Source organism: Cyrtonyx montezumae, unplaced genomic scaffold (genome assembly GCF_038088225.1).
Source record: "Cyrtonyx montezumae isolate F1298 unplaced genomic scaffold, pur_monq_1.0 scaffold_2, whole genome shotgun sequence".
Classification (NCBI taxonomy): domain Eukaryota; kingdom Metazoa; phylum Chordata; class Aves; order Galliformes; family Odontophoridae; genus Cyrtonyx; species Cyrtonyx montezumae.
In genome coordinates, this window is record NW_027071936.1 from 28,154,821 (window position 1) to 28,175,271 (window position 20,451).

The following is a 20,451-nucleotide window of genomic DNA, read 5'->3' on the forward strand; positions in this document are numbered from 1 at the left end:
GCAAAAAAAAACAAAACACCAAACACCTATTAAGAGACTGGAAAAAAAAAACTCACTCAAAACAAGAAAACACAAAACAAAACAAAAAAACCCTTAGCCTCCATCAAAAATCATAACACAAAATTTGGTTAATTTATCTAATTTCAAAGAATTGGTATATAACAATATCAGGAAATTTAACACAAGCAAAATCAAAAGTATAGCTTATCTAAATTTATGTCTGAAAATACTTTCTTAAATGATGGAAGCAGTATGAAGACAATCCTAACACATTAGAAGGGTCAGCCCCAACACGAAATGCCCACACTTACCTTCACAGTTTCCAAGTCTCCAGCTTTGGATGCTTCTAACAACCGGTAATCCACATCAGATGTACGCACAGGTGTACTTTCTATATACAGAAAAATATGGTTTTGGATTACTGAGTTCTACTAACTTGTGCTCAGTGTTTTCCAAACTGGGAAAAAACATCTGCTAGCATTTGTAAAAATGATGCTGGAGTTGTGATATTAAAATTCATAGACTCTAGTTGGCTGAATAAGGAACCTTAGTTTCAGAGAAAAATCAATCAGACTTAGGCTCTCAAGCTGACATTATTCTGTCATTTCTGACATTTCAAGGCTTTGCTAATTCCACATATGGTAACAATGTCATTTTTATATTCAAGAAATCTACGTGTTCACTGATCTGGATTCTAACTTTTGCTGAAGTTCAAAAGTAAACTGAAAGAGGCCCCAGTGCACACAGAGAATTAAATGTGCTCACTTCAGAATGAATTATAACCTAAGGCTGAGCGAGGATTCAGCTCACACCTTGAAGTTATTTATTTTCCCCCACTTCCACAGCACCACCACCTCAGCATCCTAAGGCTGAGATGAGATAAATGAGACTAAGTACTATACTGGATCTAAAGCTTCTCTCCTTAGCAATACTTTAATCTCCTTTTTGGACTCTTATCCTTGTCTTCTCTAGATAGTCAAGATCAGAAACACAATCTAATTACTAAAGGAAAGAAATTTGAATTCCACTGGCGTAACCAAAGGACTGCATGGAGCAAAGAAACAAATCTCACTTAAAAACAAAACTAGCAGCATTTCCTAATAATTATTCAGAAAAAGAAAATGGACCCTTGATGAGCTTTCTTACAACTCTAGCTCAATCTTACAGGAATTAGTACATTATATTTTGTAAATTATTTCAGCATTTACTTGCTAGCTTTGAATAACAACAAAAATGTAAAAAACACTACATTACTGATCCCCAAAAAATCCAGTATGTTTTAAGCTTTTGAATAGTTCAGCCTTGAACAGCCTAATGGTTGTAAGAGAAAGGCAAGTGAAAAGACATACAATATAACATCTGAAATGAGGTTTCACAGAGTAGACATTGTGAAAATGAGTTTGTAATTCAAAACGAAGTGACTGTTTCCTGAACACTTCTTAGTTTACTACGAAAAAACAGCACAGGATTTTTTTTTTTTAATTTGTCTCGTTCTTCTTTCTCAATACATATACACAGCCATGTGCACACTTTAAACAGGCAACACTATCCAAATAACCACTACATCTCAAGAGTGAGTGAGTATGCTTTAAAGTGCTGAAGGAAGTGAAGTCCCTAGGCACAGCAGGTTTTCTCATCAGTCTGCCTTCCTCAGTCTAAGCACATATTCCACTGTAAGATAATTGCTCTTCAGTAACTATTGATTCAATTATTCTCCCTACCCTACACCATTAAAAATGACATGGGTAAAAGGATACATATGCCTAAAACACTGCTATCCGAAGCTCTTTTACAGTAAAATCCTTCCCTGTTGGACAAGCAATAGATTAAAATGGTTTATTAACTATGAATATTTTTCTGTTTGTGCACTTAGGTGAGTAATGGCAGTGCTTTTTTCAATTCCTATTTTGCACTGAATTGAGCAGTTATGGGTTTTAATTTCCTTAAGAAATATCATGCAGAACATGCTGCAGATGTGTGTGCAGAATGGCAGAAGGGAGGAATGAGAAAACTGCAGTAAGTCCCTTGAACAGAAAAAGAAATAAGATCTTTCTTTTACAGCTGTAAAAGAAAGGGAGAAGCTGAAGTTCAAATACACAGGTTTTTATTTTTACCTACCACTTAGAATCTGTTGCACTGCTTCATTTCCTATCTGTGCCGCTGTGAATCCTTGTAAAGAGATGATGGAGGGATCAGAGCCATAATTCAGCAGGAGTCGGCAGGTCTGCAAGTGTCCTGCTAAAGCTGCCCTGTGCAATGCTGTTTGACCAAGTGTGTCCAGTGCATTCATCTGAAAAATCAGCAGCAATGTAAAACAGAACATTCTCAGAATTAAAAGCCTGCACTAGTCCCTGCCCTTAAAAGGAAGAGCAATACCAAGAACATCTTGGCATAAAAGTTTATCTATCAACATCTCCATGTGGTAACTAAACAAAACCAAATGATAAAATAAGTAAACATACCAGTGTAAAGATCATTTACTGCAGATGCTTTCTTGTCTTTTAAAAAAGGTAGGTTATTTCTACGCACGGTTATCATAAAAAACAGAATCCCCAAAACCATACTTGAAATATTTATCAAGTTTTGGAAAATTTAGTAAATTTGCCGAGTAAAAAAGAAAGCAAAACTCTCATAAAGGAAAAGAAAGAGGTAAATAATTAAATAATTCAATGAGTAATTAAATAATTCATAATTAAATAATTCCGTATGTTATCTTCTGAAGAGGAATTAACATTACTATCAAGAATTAAAGCAAAGATGCCGTATTAAGAATTCTACAGGGGAATGAGGAAGCGAAGAAGCCAGATACAAAGTCCTCATTTTTTGTAATTTTACAGAAACATTAAGTTAAAGTGGATATACATCTATTCAGTACAAGCCTGCATAAGCAGGAAAACTGAAAAAGGTATTGCTTTCAAAGAGTGTGATATAATGAAAACAGATCTGTCCACAAAGATCTAACAGAATCATTGGAAGCACTGCCACAGGTTCACTATCAAAGAAAGGAATAGTTCAGATACAGAGTTCTAAAAAGAGGGAAAAAATATATAGAAAATAACCTTTCAAGAAGATACTTTGTACCCAGCAACCCTTCATGACACATTTAAGTGCAGGTGTCCAACAGCTTTTTTTTATTTTTTATTTTTAAATCACTCTGAAATCTAGAACTACTCTGTATTCTCTACAACCAATTCAGAACCTGTTATCTATTTCAAAGCCTACAGATTGTAGGCTGTGAACCGCATGAATAATAGTCTGTTACTTTAAAATCCAGTAAATTCCCAAAGTCTTTGCAGTGCTAGCAAAGGTTTTGCTAGGTTATCTCACCAAAAATGCAGCCTTCAAATCCTACCACCTTTATTTCCATGAAAGCCAGTGAAAAAATATTCCGATGAAGAAAAAATTTGGAGCAAGGTAAGTATATAGCAAGTATCTATTACTCAAAAGGGTTAAAAATATACAAGTATCCGCAATATATTAACATCAATGCATCAGAAAAAAACAACAGAAAACAGACAGGTCTGACATTGTTTGAAAGCCTTTCATATCTCTGAACAATTCTACAGGCTGGTAAAGCAGGAATTTCTCAGATCACAAACCTCTCTCTCAGGAAGACGTAGAGGAGAACAGTTCTGCTTTCTTCTAACCATGCTCAGCTCCTGACACTCTCATGGGATTATCTTAAAAGTTTTGTTTTAAATAAAATCTTATTGCCTTCATAAATATTAACTAGATGCTACATGTCCCAAATCCATAATTTTGTTCAGGTGATGACCCTCATCTGTTTCAGGACACCAGATATGTTTCACTACAGATAAGAGCATAGACAGGAGCACAAGTCTCAAGCTACGCACAGTTAGTGATAGTAAAGACAGGATTAAGTGAGGACTGTGGATTCCAGAAGTAGATGGTAGCTCTGTGCTAGCCAGGAAAGAGAATCATAGTTAACATTTTCTGTAACGCTGGATTTATGTATTAAATACTCCTGTATGGAGCAAATTATAGAAGAACAGCAGTGAGGCATCCACACCACACAAACTGATAGCAACTGTGACCTGGAAAAAATGCTAATATTCACTTGAAAGGAACACAGGCAAAGTCATCAGATCCACCATATCACATGTCTTTATACAGGTCTCCTTTCACCTCCAAGTAACTATCTTTGTCAATAATCAACTCTTGTGGCAGAAGAACTGCAGGAGACATGCATGCTTACTTCTGGGCAGGGAGGGCTGCAGCTGACCAAGAGGAATGCATGCACCAAATGAAATTATGCTGTCTGAAAAAAAAGAATTAGACTTTGCAGGGCAATTTCCAGGGGAACAAGTTCACTGAGAAACACAGTTGCTCTCACCAATCATGCAGCACTTGTCTAAAACAAACCCAAAATAAATTAAAAAATGTATTCCACTAAAGTTGAAGACAACAGGATTTATTTCAAAATGAAGACCAATTAGAGCATTTAAAATGATCTGGCAATCAAGAGATTCCACTGTAAATTTATAATTCCTGAAATAAATACAAATCTCAAAAATCAAACCTAGCAAGGTATATATCTGGATTAGCCGCTGTACAATATTAGGTCTAAAAATCTAATATGCCCTATCAAATTCAAAACTGAAGTTTAAACTCCATCTCACAAAACATAAAATATTCAAGTTGTACTGTCTTATTTGTGTGTCAAGAATGTAAATAGTTCTAGTTGCAGTAAACAAATAAATTAAAAGCATTCAAGTGGTCCTCTTTCTAAGCAGTTTGGAATGAGGAGGCAGTAGTTCTTAATTACTTTAAATTCCTTGCAGATTTGTCAGTAAAAGTGACAGATTTGACAGGTTTTATTTAACATCACACTACCTCTGGATCTGCCTTCTTCACTGTTTAATGCGTACACAGTCACTGCACTGCTCAAACTGCAACATGAAAGTAGAATGGTGTTATCAAACGAAAAATGCTTTTAAGTAAGACTTCTCATGGAAAGATATCACTGCATACAGCATATCCCATTATACACAACTACTGTTATTTCATTTTCCTCATCCTAGCTATGTATTTGCTTAATACATCAGTGTCTGATGATAGGTAACCATTCTGAAGAGACTTTTCCTCCCTGAACTATGGTGACTCAGAGCATCATTCAGAGAGCTACAATATTCCCTTTGCTGTCAAGCACTTGTTGCAGCTCAACAGCTGTTCAGGAACCTTTTCTGCAAGACATCATAAGCATATCAGTTTTCTGTTGGTATCAAATACCCTAAATATGCTCACACTCTTCAACACTACAAACTGCACAAAACAACTGCAACTGCAGTATTCTACAAGGTCTTCCTGAAAGGTATACATTCTGAAAGTCTGGGGTAGAACCCATGCTCAGGCAGCAATCCCAGTATCAAAGTACCCTTTCCTGCAATGGCAGTGTTCTAACTGCTCTCTTTCTCCATTTAAAGACAATGTGCTTTTTAATTTTTTTTCCTCTTTGTGTAGCATTATAAATAAATAGGAGTGAATCTATGTCAAGGGAAAAAAAGAAAAAGGAAAAAGGTCTAGTTTCACCCCGAAAGCTCCTAAAATTCCCAGACATCTGTTTCACTGATGTCAATTTGCATAAAGCTTAATATTAATGCCACTATGCTATCCAAGTGAGAAAAGAAGAACTACACAATCACAAAAGACCACGCAGTTTTTCATGTTGTTAACTATCATAATCCAAAACCTACTTCATTTCTGAAAGCAAATTTAATTTTTTCTGTGCTTATTATTCCCTGTAAAAAGCATGTGACTACCTGAAATCTGGATAGGAAATCACAGAAATCACAAATGTATTCCACATTGAAGTTAGAAAAGCATCGAGTCTGTTGTGCGCAACTTCTGCAAGCTCAACCAGCTAATGAAAGCACAGGCACTCACTTCAGAATGGACACTGTGTGGATATAACACACTAATGGGGAAGTGGTGTAAAAGACCTCTTAACAGTACAAATTACAAATTTGGCCTATGCCCTCAGTAAGGGCCAGCAAGGCATCAAAACAACATGATTCTGTGGGTGTAAGCTGACTCTTGGCATTACTAACATTCTCAAATATTTCCACAAAATACATCTAGATCAAGTGCATGTTGTTCAAACGATCCTTTACTTTTTATCAATCTGACAAACTTCAAAAAGTAAGTTAACATAATTTAAAAAAATATCAGGATAATTAAATTCAGTTCTAGTTCATCAACACTTTCTTGTTTATTCCAAACAAACCCTCTCAAATACAGTCTTTATTGCCAGAACAAAATAGCATATTCAAACACACATACTTCATGTTATCTCACTTCTGCTACCCTATAGAGTAACTCTTCAGGAAAAAAAACAGGATTTCCTCTCCATTCCTGAAGCAACCTCAAATGACTCTCAACCCACAAAGCCTTACATTACTTTGTCTCTTAAGTCCACTGCTGGATGCTTTTCTGTGAATCAGTTCCCTTTGCTAGAACAAATGATTTCAAATTAAAGCAAATATGATAGGCCTCATCCATCCATTCAGTAAGCATTTGTTATGGGATCAAACGGAAAACATCTATGAAGACATGGAAAAATAAAAATTGGTTGAAGAACTATAAGTACTGAAAAGGGAAAGCTTTCTCAATGACTGGTTGCACAATAATTTTGTTTTATGTTTTCATTAATGATCTTGGCACAGAACTGTGTAGAGAATGAATACAAAAACAGCAAAAAAAAAAAGAATCAGATTCTCTGTGTATTACAAGACTACAGGCAGGATCTGTGTACTTCTGTGCCATATATATTAAAAAAAGCAAATGATCCCAACATATGTTGATTAAGGTATTTACATTAGTGAGATGGCAATGGGAAAATGAATTCAATTTTTGTTGCCTGAGCTCCAAGATTCACTCCGGTGTTAGTGATGTGAAGACTTGTAGGAATGACAGTGATGATTCCCTTATGAGGGAAAACCAAGAGTTGAGAGCATAACCCATCTGGGAACTTTACAGTGCTTCATAAACCTTAATGATCCAACTCTCATTAAGAACTGTGACTGCATTATCAGTCATTTTACAGCTAAGCAACTTAGGACACAGAAGGAGGGACCTGTTCCAGTGCAGTATGGAAACATGCATGTAATTTTAACAAGGAGTATGCACCTGTCAAGTGTTTAAGTGCTTTACTGATATGTGAATAGATTTACTGAGAATAAAATAGGAAGAAAATAACAGTAATGGCCAAGAATGAGTTTCAAAAATAATAACTACATCTGTATTTGCATATTGTCAATAAAAAACAAACAAAAGAACAAAAAATCAGCACAATTCTTTAAATAACTGTGAATGTTTCCTCAGCATCACTCAGTCCTCAAGTGAATCAACTGGAACTCAGAGAAAGATTAATTCTGAAATACTTCTGAAAGATGCTTAGAAAGCAAACTAAATAAGGAAGTCTCTAATTTCCTCCACCTTTATCTAATAAGTTGCTGCACATAAGCTCCAACACAGGCTTACAAATTACTTTGTCAAGCATCAGTCAAGGGCTAAATAGGATGCCAAAACAATGTGACCAAGAAAGACAGAAGGAAGCAAGTACTAAATGATGACTAGCATTAGACTACTACATTCAGCATTAGCAAACTCATGCATGTGATATTTTCAAGTTGTCAAAAGAAGGCAAGAAGCGTCAACCGTATGGTTACGTTCATTAAAACTGAATAAAGAGATTCATTAAAAATGAGTTAGAGGAACTCCTAAAGCCTGTATCAAGTTACTTGGAGAGAAGATACAATTTTCATATGGGATTCCTGAACATGCTGTACTGATTTAAGATAAACATCATTCAAGACTGATACAAGAAGCTCAAGACACCCAGAAGAAAAGGCAACAGCTATCATGAAACCTAACACTGTATTTAACTGATATAACCCTCCCTCTTGCCTTCTCCCATAAGATATATTTGAACATATTTACCTTTGCTCCATGCTTATGCAGAACTTCCATGACATCATTATGAGCTTTCTCAGCCGCAACATGCAAAGGTGTCATGAAACTAGACCAAGAAAAAGATGTTATTTTTACAATCCTATGACAGAGTCCTTTGAAAAAGTAATAATTTCAGAAACATACTCTTTGTTTTTCTCATTAACGTTGGCTCCTTTCCTGAGCAATAGTTCAGTAACTTGCTTCCGTTTGGGATGCACAGCGGCCACAGCACAGTGCTGCAAAGAAGTAAATGTAAGAACAACACAGAAAACAAAGAGCTCTGAGATTCACAATTTCATTCCTTAATTATTCTGCTAAACATATCAGACTAGGTAATTAACAAACAAAATTAGTGATAACTCTACCTGAACAGGTAACATACTGAGCTTTTTTCTCCTGCTATAAGAAAGATGCGTGCTTCATGTAGTACTTTTCAAGTCCAGCAAAACACAACTGACCAACAACAGAACAGTTTAATGGGGAAAAAAGCAAAAGAAAGTGAAACCAGGTGAGCAGGCCTGGCCAGAAGGTTCAGCAATGAAAAAAAGTGATAAAAATCACATAGTATTATTTCTATAATTGTGATTTATTTTTAAAATACGAACTGTTTGATGGCAAATACTCAATTTCAGATGATGAATAAATTTTCATAATGTAAAAATAATATCTCAACTAGTACCATCACCACATTTACCACAAAATAAATGGACTGTCCTTGTAATCTTACCAGAGCAGTCTCATGTGACTGTGGCTGTTTGAAATTGATGATCTCCAAAGCAAGTGTTTTTTTCACTTTGGCTAAATCTGCCTCTCTGGCTGCTTGCAGTAAAGAATGTCCTTTGAATTCATCTGTTGGAGAAAGCGATGCATTTAATATTCAGCACATCACCTGTAGAAGTATTACTTGAAGACAGCTAGAACATATTAGGAGGAAGCAAAAATATTTCTGTGCATCTTCGAATGGTGACTGTCCTTGGATGCAGAACATGGTTTACTGAAACCAAATTGACATTCTAAAGAAGGTCAGATTCCACGAGTAAAATGCTCACTGTTTTTCTCTCCTTTTCTTCAACCATTAAAAGTATATATAGATAATTCAGCAGTCACATATGTGTTCAAGTGAGCATACAGCTCCTACATGCTCTGCAGAAAGAAAACCTTAAAGCTGCTTTTCAAAACTTACTGCATTTATAGCTATAAATAATTCAAGGTAAAGCCCTGAAGTATCACTTAAATTTAACTTTTCGACTACCAGTCTCAAAGAAAGCTATGCCAGCTAAGCATTTGAAGTCAGTCTGCTTCAAAAATTGTTTTTAGTTTTATCTTTATACGTGCACAAAGGTAGTTTTATTTTTTGTGTTAAGTTTTTCAGCTCAGCAACTAGTTTAAGTTGAAAATTATTTTGAAAAGGATGAAAAGCATTTCTCTTAAAATATACAAATAAAAGGCAGGCTAACCAACAAGGCCTGAGCATGGGAATGAGAAACAAAAAGCTTAGCCATCACTGTATAAATATCAGTTTTGCTTAAATATTTTTCTCCATAAGCAAGCTCAAAATGTCAAACTTGCTAAGCAGGGATTTCTTCTCCCAGACCTCTCGACGTCCAGTGCATTTGTGGTTAAAAAAGTTTTCACGTCAAACAGCATTCAAATTTCTTTTTAAAGACAGCATTACACAAAGCACAACTAAAAAGAAATCCTGAAATAATGAATACATTATTCCTGAAGTATAAAACCAAAGAATTCAAGAACATACTCAACATGTTATTTTTATATATACTTATATATATTTATATATATTTGCAAATATAGCTTGTTCCATCAAGATGTCAAATTTGCCATAAAGTTCAGATTTCTGTACACATTTCAGCCGCTACTGATGGATATGAATCTTTCCCTAGCCCACTCCACTATTTATAAATACAAAAATAGAATAGATTTTAAGTAAAAATATATTTTTCCTTGTTAGTTTAAGCAGCTGGTAAAATCAACCTGCTTCAAAGTCAGAAGAATCCAAGTCCCAAGCCAGTCCAGAACAGCAAGATCAAAAGAAGCTGAAAGATATTAACCCCAACCCCTTCTCTCCTATAGGAAAGCACATGATCTCATTTCTGTGTTAACACTTTCAAAGGCAAAAAATAGTGACAGGCAGCAACCTGACTAGCTGTGATCTTGAGTAGTGCAGGATCACATTCTTAGTGCGTCAGGGGACTTTTACTATATTCAAAAGGTGACAGAAAATCAAAAGCCTACAAGTGAAGCAATATATAACTGAACTCAGACTGTACTTCTCAAGAAGATGTTCTCTGTAACTTCATAATGTCTTGCTTCCATACTCATCTCACTTTCACAGTTAATAACAAGAAAATAAAAGAGGGCAAACAAAAAGAGGGTAGATACAGTCAAATTAAAACTGAAGAATATTTTGTAAACAGCATGAGGATTTCAAAGACTACAAAAGAACGCCTACCTGTGCAACTTGATCTAGGGAGCCTGCTTTGGCAGGGGGATTGAACTAGATGACCTCTAGAGGTCCCTTCCAACCCCTACGACTCTGTGATTCTGTAAAAAGAAGGTGCTGGAATTTCTCCCTCTTCAAGTCTACACAGCAAAGCTATATACCTTCTGGAAGTTACTCTATGTGTTCACAGATCAAATATAGAAGTTCCTATGTGGCTTGACGAGACTTTAAGCATAAAAATTACCCTTGGAAACTGATTCAGCAGTGTCTCCTAACCTTAAACATTTTAAATGTGAAAAAAAAATCACAAGATATTAGGAAAAAAAACCATGGCATATTAGAGGTATCTACTTCAAAGCGACAAGCACATCTACCTTTATTTGCTGCTTTGCATTTATCCGTGACTTATAAGGCAGCTGCTTTGAAAGGAAAGCACTCCTTTACACACACCAATAACTGTTTCAAATCTGAACATACTTACAGGTCAGCCTCTCCCTTAGCTCAGGTGTCGGAGCCATATCAACTGCGCTCTTCCCGTGGCAGTTTACTAATGTGGGATCTGCACCATGACTCAGCAAGAGGGAACAAACTTCTACACGGTTCTTGGAAGCAGCCTCATGCAAAGGAGTAAATTGCCAGAGGTCCATTGCATTAACACATGCACCATGCTAGCACAGGAAAGAAAACTCTTTGTTAGTAGGAAGTCATCTTCAACTACTAAAAGTGCACACATTTTCATTATAAAAACTAGTTCAATTCTTTCACATATGAGCATGAACAGACAAAAATAAATTCTAGAAATCTGTGCATATGAAAACATGAATCCGCAACAAAAAAACATGAATCTTTCTTATTACTTTTTTTTTTTTTTTGAAGAACAGGTGATATTTATTTATTTATTTTAAATCATATTACTTAAGCTCTACTATCTCAAAATAAATCAGGTAGGGAAAAACCACAGATGTGAAGTCGCATGCTTTTGAAATTAGAAGATGCTTGAAACCCGATTAAGAAAAATCTTCCTTTTTAATTGTGGTATGAACAATTTGAATCATCTAAATTGACAATAATCACTTCCTGTCTTTCTGCTTACCTTAAGTAGTAGCTCTGTAACTTCATAGTGTCCATATGAACATGCGTTATGAAGAGGCACAAGACCACTGTATGAAAGAAGGCAATCGGCAAATTTATTCAAGTGATTTTTTTAAGTACTATTTTATCCTACTGAAAGATTAACAGAAAGCAAATTAAACCTAAACATTAAGATATTTAAAAATTAAGATCGACTAACTTAACTACAGGAAATATCTAAAGTTCTCAAAACATTATTTAAGAGTGGCATTAAAGCATTATTATTATTATTTTTATTGCAGATGTTTAATCTATCACTAAGATTAGTATTAATTGACTTCAAAATTATCTTTCTTGAAGCCAATAAGGGGAGGAAGGCAAATGTCCCATTCCACATTAGAATTGCTTAGGAGAAGTCAATGTTCTTGTTTTGTTCCTGCTTAAACATGCATTCCTGTTTATATAAAATGCTGTATGAAAGGCTGAACTCATCAGATAATGCTAATGTAACTCCTGGAATATTAAGACAATGTACAGATATCCATACACAGCAGACTGAAATCACTGTTCTAGACTGTGGAATTGGAATTACTTCATTTTACTGCATTTTTCACAGTCAAACCTATTCAACTCTGCAAGATACTTCTAAGAAGGTCCATGAGTTCTTTGCAAGGCTACAATATTGGAGGCCATATTTAAAAATAATACTAGTGAAGCACATAAAGATCTAGTTACAAGCACAAGATATGTAACATAAAAAAGATTATGCATTGAAAGGGAGAGGCAAAAAAGAAAGTTATTACAGAGAACAAGAAGAGTTTAATTCAAGCCAAGCAAGCTAAGCTTGTTATGGCTCAACAAATCTGAATGCATAATGCGCTGAAAACAACAACTAACCTTTCACTGTTCATGAAAAATAGTGGATACATACCAGAATTGCAAAATTAGCAAAAATAGCATTGGGAAAGCAAGGCCCAGACTAGCTAGCCTACTTATAAATTATGCATTAATACAAAACAGTGAAAACCAACCAAACAACAAACAAACAAAACAACCACCCCTCCCCAAACACTGTAATCATGTGATGCCACTAAAAAAGAAGAGAGGGAGCTCACTGGGCTGTTAAACATATCCTAGTATGTTTGAATTGTTTAAAGGTATGTGCAACTGTTTTTTCTTTCCTTTTCTTATCCTCTACTCAAGCTCAACTTAATTACTTCTCAACGTGGCAATACTTTCTAAGTAGATCATTCCAGCCTCATTAAAACATCTATGTGGGAATATTCTACCAAGTTGTACTCAAATTTCTGAAAGGTGGGAAATGCCTAAAATTTGCTTAAATAGTTTTAGATCTACCAATAGGTAGGTAGATGCAACTTTTACTGTGTTTTTGTGACTTGGAAAATGCGTCATTATGCATTTCAAGACAACTCTAATCAAAGTCACTATGGGTAAATGCACAGATAAAGTGCTACTATAATTAACCTTCAAGAGCTTAAGTATACTTAAGACTACTTTGGGGAGTTAATTTAAAATCTTCTTTAGCACTAGACTGCCTCATGTCTGCTGATAGCTAGAAAGCACACTCATTAACACCCCCCTACGCACCTCAAATACAAAATATATGCCTTTAACAGGGAGCCTGATTTCTGCTATGTTAGGACTAAGTTTCCTCAGTCCTATCTGACCACTGTGTCACTTCATATTTCAGTATCAAACAGCTAACAATGTACAACATGTAGCTCCAGATTTCTGACTCCTGCACAATTTTTCTTTTAATTTACTTCATTAGAGTCTTCATCACAAAAATGGATGTTTTGCTTCTAGCATATCTTGCTTTTTGCTTGCAGTGTTAATCAAGGTAGGTCTTTAAGAATCCACTGTTCTGAGCCCATGAGTATCACTGATGTTATTTGGAATTACATCTATGTATATATGCAACAACATAACTAGATTATAAAGAAATCTAGATTATAGAGAAATTTTTCAGAGCACTTTTTTTTTCTACTGAGCTCATGCATTTTCTCCCTACTACCTTTGCCAAAATTATGGCACACCATGATACCACAGTAAAGTCTTTGCAGGGAGGCAAGGAAAAAGGACTAGAAAAAATTAAAGTTGTAATAAGAAAATTAAAACAAGGGCAGACAAAGCTATTCTGTTATTGGGGCATAACAAGAGATTATTTATCGTGAAACATTTACTTGTAAAGCAAATCTCAAATTCTCAACCAACTATTTGAGATTACATTGCAACATTAAGCAGAGAAATTACTTATCATCTTGGTTAATAGCTAACCATCGCTGCAAATGAGTTTGTAAGTCGCTTTACATACCCTTTGTCCTTTGCGTGAACATCTGCACCATGCTGAAGCAGAAGTTGAACTATTCGTACTCTGTTATAGCCTGCTGCTAGGTGTAAAGGAGTAGACTGAAAAACAAAACAAACCAAGATGAAGAATGGGAGCCACAGACTTCTGTACATCACTTCTTACTATTTAAGTGCCCTTTGTTTATCTTATACATTGGATCAGGCTGATTTATATTTTCCTTCTGCCATTGGCTAAGTCAACAAACACACAGCACTTGCATGTCCTGCCTGCTGTCAAACTAAATCCATGTTCCTTAAGGCAGGGAAGAATCTAAATATCTCTTAAGGCATTAACAAACTCAGCATGTGGAATTATTTTAAATAGTGGTCCAACCTGTTCTTTGTTATGCTTTTTAATTGTTTCTTATTATTGCTAAATTATTTCATTTAAAAATAAAACTAAATCTAAGGTTTTTTTTTTAATCTTTATAAGCAAATTTATGCAGTTCAAGCTGCATACTCACAGATTACAAAATTGCTTGTACACAGCCTTCCTGCAGTAAGTGCATAAGAATCAGACTGCAGAACAAAATTATCCCACTGCAGGAGTGTTTACGTTCAGCTCTGCAGCAAACAAGTTGCACCTTGCTAGTGTACTATGCTAAGACACAGAGCAAACTGCATGCAGTTTGCAATTTTTTGCTGAATACACATCTTCAACAGAATAACAATAACACCTTTCTCCGTAGCTAATTACCAATAATTGAAAATGAAAGCTTTTTAAGTTGACAATAATAATTTCCAATACTCCATTATTTTTAAATTTTTATTATGAAACAAATTTTGTGTGTGGACTCAGTCCTAAGAATCTAATTACTTGCATGACTGGGTGATGCAGTCTGCTCCCTCCCAAGGCTGAGAAGCAGACCAGTTTAAAGGGATTTTTCTTCCTATTTATTTTGCAGGACACAACAAAACAACGCACTCTTATGCCATTAAAACCCTATGCTTAAATCAGCCTGAACACACAAAGACATACCTCACAACATTAAGCCAAGTATGGATTTACTGTAGGTACTAAAACATCCTTATACAGTATTACAGATGAGATATCACATTTTCACTGTTGTAGAGATTAAAAAAAAATGATTCAGACAAATGGTCTCATCTGTGGGAAGCAGCAGTAAGCAATATATATTCATAAACAGAAGATATTTCTAGGAATTAATATGCATTTAGTATGATCATACTTTGGAGTAGTCTGAATGTTTTACCTTGCTACTTTGCTCCAGAAAGAGCACCTATTTGGACACATACTAAGTGCCCTGTGTGCCAGAGTGATGACACTGCTTATGCTGTCAGTAGTGACAGCACAAGGTGTCTCTAAGAAACACACTGAGGTTCCTTAGTTTGAGAAAGCAGTTATGCAAGCTTCCATAACACATAACTTCAAAATTATCTTTGCTATGTGCTACAGACACTCAAAATAAGCATCCCCAATATTTCTGACCTGAAAATCCTTAAAGTGACTCCATAGCACAAAAAGACACCACCAAAACTAATCAAATCTGTAGATGTTTGGCTTTTCAAGTTGTTAGAATCTGTTACTCTGTTCCAGAAAGGTTTCTGCTACTGAATTAACAGCCTGGGATGATCTAGAAGTTATTAAGTTCTTTCACATCTGCTGCCATTATAAAATAGCTGGTTCACACTAATGAAAACGCAGACAAAAGTTATGCTACTGTTAACGTATTTCAGTTTATTCTGATTGCCTTGGTTGTCACATGAAATAAAGCAATGACATCCCAAATCTTCTGACAACTTACATCCCTGTCTTTCAGGAATGTGAGCTACTTCTTTCTCTCTGAGCGAGGTATTACAGACACCACAGACCAACGAACAAACCATGTCTTTCCCAGCACATCAGGAGTTACTGAGCTCCAGCCAACCTACTGATACTTGGCTTGCTTCAGTGAAGCTGTGTGCTCTGCTGCCTCTACAAAGCAAAGATAAATGCTGCTTCCTGCACTCTTCTGGAGATGGGACCAAAATATACCAGTCCACAAGCCTCTGTTGATATTCACATTCATATGCTGCAGGAAGGAGGAAGCTGGAAAATTACCTGAGTGATACTTTAAGGGCATGCTTTCCTTTCTCATGAGAAAGAACATTCATTAACAGGATGGACAGATTTAATAGTTTGAAGTACTTATCCAGGGCTAAAATCTGCATGCTAATCACAGGAATGAAGTATCTAAACCAATGTCATGCTACATGAACTAGTCAACATGTAGGGATTATAGCCTTTCTCACCTCCCATAAAAGTACATGATGTTAATGAAGATATTGCTATATAAAACCAATGCACTGTTTCTATAGTGCTAGAAAAGAAGAATCATGAATTGTTTGGGTTGGAAGGGACCTTTAAACATCATCTGGTCCAACTCCCCTGCAATGAACAGGGATGCCTACAGCTATATCAGAAGATGGCTCAGAGCTCCATCTGGCCCAAACTTGAGTGTCTGCAGGAATGGGGCATCCATCACCTCTCTGGGCAACCTGTGCCAGTGCCTCACCACTCTTATTGTAAAAAAACCAAAAAACTTCTGTAGGTTCAATCTTAATCTCTTCTCCTTTAGTTTGAAACCATTTCCCCTTGTCCTATCACAACAGACCCTGCTAAAGAGTCAGTCCCCATCTTTCCTAGAGTTCCTCTTCTCAGGACTTCCCAGACCCTTCTCTTCTCCAGGCTGAATAGCCCTAGCTCTCTCCTTCTGTTCTCATCGGGGACAAACTCCTCCCTTTAATAATTTTTTTTTCTGTCCTTCCTCTGGACACATTCCAACACGTCCATATCTCTCCTGAGGACTCCAAATCTGGACACAGTACTCCAAGTGAAGTTTCATCAGTGCAGAACAGAGGGCATAATCACCTCCCTTGCCCTGCTGGCCATGCTTCTTTTGATGCAGTCCAGGACACAGTTGGCTTTCTGGGCTGCGAGGACCCACTGCTGGCTAGTAGAAACCAGCTAACAAAAGCAACAGTACTTTTTACTTACTGCACCTGCCAGCTATATCAAAATAATCATTTAAAACTAAAAAGTGCCAGTTAACCCTTCCTCTCACATCTTGCAATTCCTGGCAAGAGACTTACTAAGAACCCCCAGAGGGCATTAACCTTTTAAGACTCACATTCACAATTACCAAAAGCCAATCACATTCTCTTACATTCTAGTGTAATTAAAAAGAATACAACTCCACTTTTATTAAGTAGACTCTCATGTAATACACTCACATTATTTTAAAGTTTTATGGCACCTGTAATTGAGTCAAAGCAAGTACTGTGCATTTCAAGTAAGATCCCTGTACACAAGATAGCAATCACTATCAGCTTGCATTCCTGCAATTTATACTCAAGTGATTTTCTGCCTGCAGCCTTTCTGAAAATGTATTGCCTGGGAATATGAGAAAAGCAATTCTGGATTTAAGCAATGTATGTACAATAGCCTGATATTATTCCCATTGCGCCTTACATGCTTTTCACACTGCTTTCTTTCTAACAGCTGGTTTTATGAGCTGCTCAAAGTCAGCTGTCTTTTGTCTTGTTATCCCCTGCCCACGTGCATCAAATCAAAGGAGGCACCAAGGAATCACCATATCTGCAGGCTGCTGAGCTACTATCTTCACCAGAAAGAAAACCAGTTTCAACAAACCACACACAGGCAACATGGCAATGCTGGCTCCAAGCACCACCAGTTTACCTGCGTATCTTTCAGAAGAGTTTTCAGTAGCTTTCAGATGGAAACCTGCCCCCCAGCCTCTGAACAACGCTGCATTTTCAGGTTCAGAGTAATTTTGAATAGCCCACTTTATAAGTAACATTATACTGAAGGAGCTTATGAAATGATGTTGTATCATGCATCATCAGCAACTACTAAAGAACTGTTTTAAGAACTAGTCATGCTTGTTCTTGCCTGTTCTTGCTCTCTGTCAGCAGAATCTCTACATTACACTATCTAATAACAATTTTCATTAGTGTGATCCCCTCATCCACAAGATGTCATCCCAAAGGCTATAAAAATACTCTTGCACTCTACCACTTCCTGAAGGGGGGTTGTGGTGAGGAGGGGGTAGGCCTCTTCTCCCTGATAAGTAATGACAGGACGAGAGGGAATGGCCACAAGTTGCGCCGGGGAAGATTTAGATTAGACCTGAGGAAGCATTTCTTTTCTGAAAGAGTGGTCAGGCACTGGAATGGCCTGCCTAGGGAGGTGGTTGAGGCACCATCCCTAGCGCTGTTCAAGAAGCGTTTAGATGAGGTGCTAAAGGACTTAATTTAGTAGTTGGGTAGAGATAGTGATAGGACGATGGTTGGACTAGATGATCTTATAGGTCCTTTCCAACCTTATGAACTTATGAAAATATCAACGAACAAGAATCTTATCATGTTTTTCTTGCCTTACATCTAATTTACAATTAGATTCAATAAATTTAAAATCATCATCACTTAAATTTAATCTTCTGTGAGAAAGGGTTTTTTTTTTTTTTTTTGCAAAGTAGAGGCAACACTGCGTATACAAAGTCCCTAAGGCCAGCTCTGTCCTTGATATGTTATGGCTACACACACGTTCAGGTGGTCCCCAAACACATGCACCAGTAAGGTGGCTTCTTAGACAAATAAGTATGACTTTGCAGAAGATACCTAAGGACATTTGTTTATTTTGAGCTCTTCTGTAATACCCTGTTAACAAAAGATGTCAAAAAAAAAAGAAAAAAAAGGAGAAGGAGGGATTAAAATAATCTTTGACATGCACTTTACTTGATATAACTTTCTTAACTATATCTTAAAGTTTGGTAATTTGGAAAACACAGATGGAAATTTGCTGCACGCCTAACTTTAGTCAAACAAAACCTTTATCAAATTCACACCACAAGACCCATATAAAGCAGTAGCAATAATGCTTTAAGCCATCGTAGTTTGTCTTAGATCTCTCCAAACAGTGGTTTACCTGCTCTGAATTGAGAGAGGAGCAGAACAGTTACTAATCACAGGAGGTATCCTTGTTTCGCAGTTTGCATAAAAGTGACTACAATGAAAGATATTCTGACTCCTGGCAAAATTACTGTCTGACTCAGGTAAGCTAAGGAAAAGCCTTTGAGGCAAGCAAACAACTCTTCATACAGCAGTAGAATTTATGAAACATTCTTTCCAATCAAAACAGTCTGCATCTCCTTGATGCTGCTGTCTTATAGACTTCTCAGAAATGAAGTGCATCAGTCAGGAGTGTGTGTGTCAGGAACACATTCTGGATACATAGTTCCTGTTGCTACTTTATCATTCCAATTAATAGGAAGAGAAAATAAGTTGCAACAACACTGCAATCTAGGAGAGACACTGCTGAACTTTTCCACAATAAAAATGATATGAATTTTCCTTCGCTGCTTAGATATCCCCTTGCAGAGGATGTCTTCCATTTCAGTTTTACCAAGATGCCCACCTTGCACCTTCATTTTTAGGTTTCATTTTAGGCTTACAAAACTTTCTTGGAAAAACACCTCATTCCCATTTGTTTGCATGACACTGAGACTGCACTTATCACATACAAGAAAAAGCTCTTCTAGAAACACATACTTCAAATAACTATGAATAATTATTTAATATCCATACTACACTACTCTTGCACAAAAGACCAAGCAGGAAAAAGAGGTTCTTAACCTCAGCAAGAGAATTATGCTCTTGAAGAGCAGAAAAAGAACTGTTCTGCTGTTCAACTGTCACATGGCTTTTAAATTTCAGCTACCCAAACTGTGCACCCAAATTCCCTGGTCGCGTTCCTTAATTTCACATCTTCAAGGACAAACATATAGACTTTGTTTTCCATGGAGTGGTGTATGAGGGCCTGTTGATGAACTATATACAAGAAGTTTAGAGACAAATAAACAGAGATGAAGAGTTCAAACTACTCTTCTCGCATTAACAATAACAGATTAAGAAATGTATAAGAAAGATTTCTCACTCTGCTGCACTTCCAGTGGTAATTTTAACTGCTTTATCTTCAGAACACAGACAAGAGTATTTCATTGAGCAGAAGAGATTTAGCATAGACATAGTGTTTTCTGAATTTTACTAAGAGTTCTCATAATGCTTTACAACTGGCACCAAGAAAATGAACTGACTGGTCACCAGTTCAGAACCTGTAAATCACGGAGTATCTTAATTCAGATTTCATTCATTCTGACGTAACAGGAAAGAACCTCTGAAAAAAGTAATCCCCTGTTTTGAGCTGACAAAACAAAGGAAGATATTCTTCCTGAAACTGAGTACCTTCAGAAATGCATTCAGGTGTTACAACGTCTGGGTTGTGGTACAAAGCATGTATCATGAACAGCATACCTTCCCAAAGTATTTTAAAGTATTAGAATGTGTATGAGATGAGTACTGACAAGTAAGAAGCAGAAAATTTACGAGCAGAGCTTTTTCAATTACACAGATTCCTGGGGTAGTGGAAAAGAGAAAATCATAAAGTCATAGAATCACAAGGTTGGAAAGGATCGACAAGATCATCTAGTTCTACTGTCCACCCATTACCATTGCTACCACAGGCTACTAAACCATATCTTGTAGCTCCTCATCCAGGC

The 20,451-nt window shown here is 36.4% G+C and overlaps 1 protein-coding gene across 1 annotated transcript in view; it reads right to left on the bottom strand.

Annotated features, from left to right (window-relative positions):
• TNKS (tankyrase) overlaps positions 1-20,451 on the bottom strand; it is a 111,467-nt gene that overhangs the window by 22,236 nt on the left and 68,780 nt on the right. The window contains exons 6-13 of the mRNA XM_065736706.1: positions 13,839-13,933; positions 11,526-11,592; positions 10,914-11,100; positions 8,699-8,820; positions 8,116-8,207; positions 7,960-8,038; positions 2,119-2,290; positions 312-391 (exon numbers count right to left, since the gene is read on the bottom strand). Of these exons, the coding sequence (XP_065592778.1) occupies positions 312-391; positions 2,119-2,290; positions 7,960-8,038; positions 8,116-8,207; positions 8,699-8,820; positions 10,914-11,100; positions 11,526-11,592; positions 13,839-13,933 (894 nt within the window). The remainder of the gene's footprint in view (positions 1-311; positions 392-2,118; positions 2,291-7,959; positions 8,039-8,115; positions 8,208-8,698; positions 8,821-10,913; positions 11,101-11,525; positions 11,593-13,838; positions 13,934-20,451) is intronic.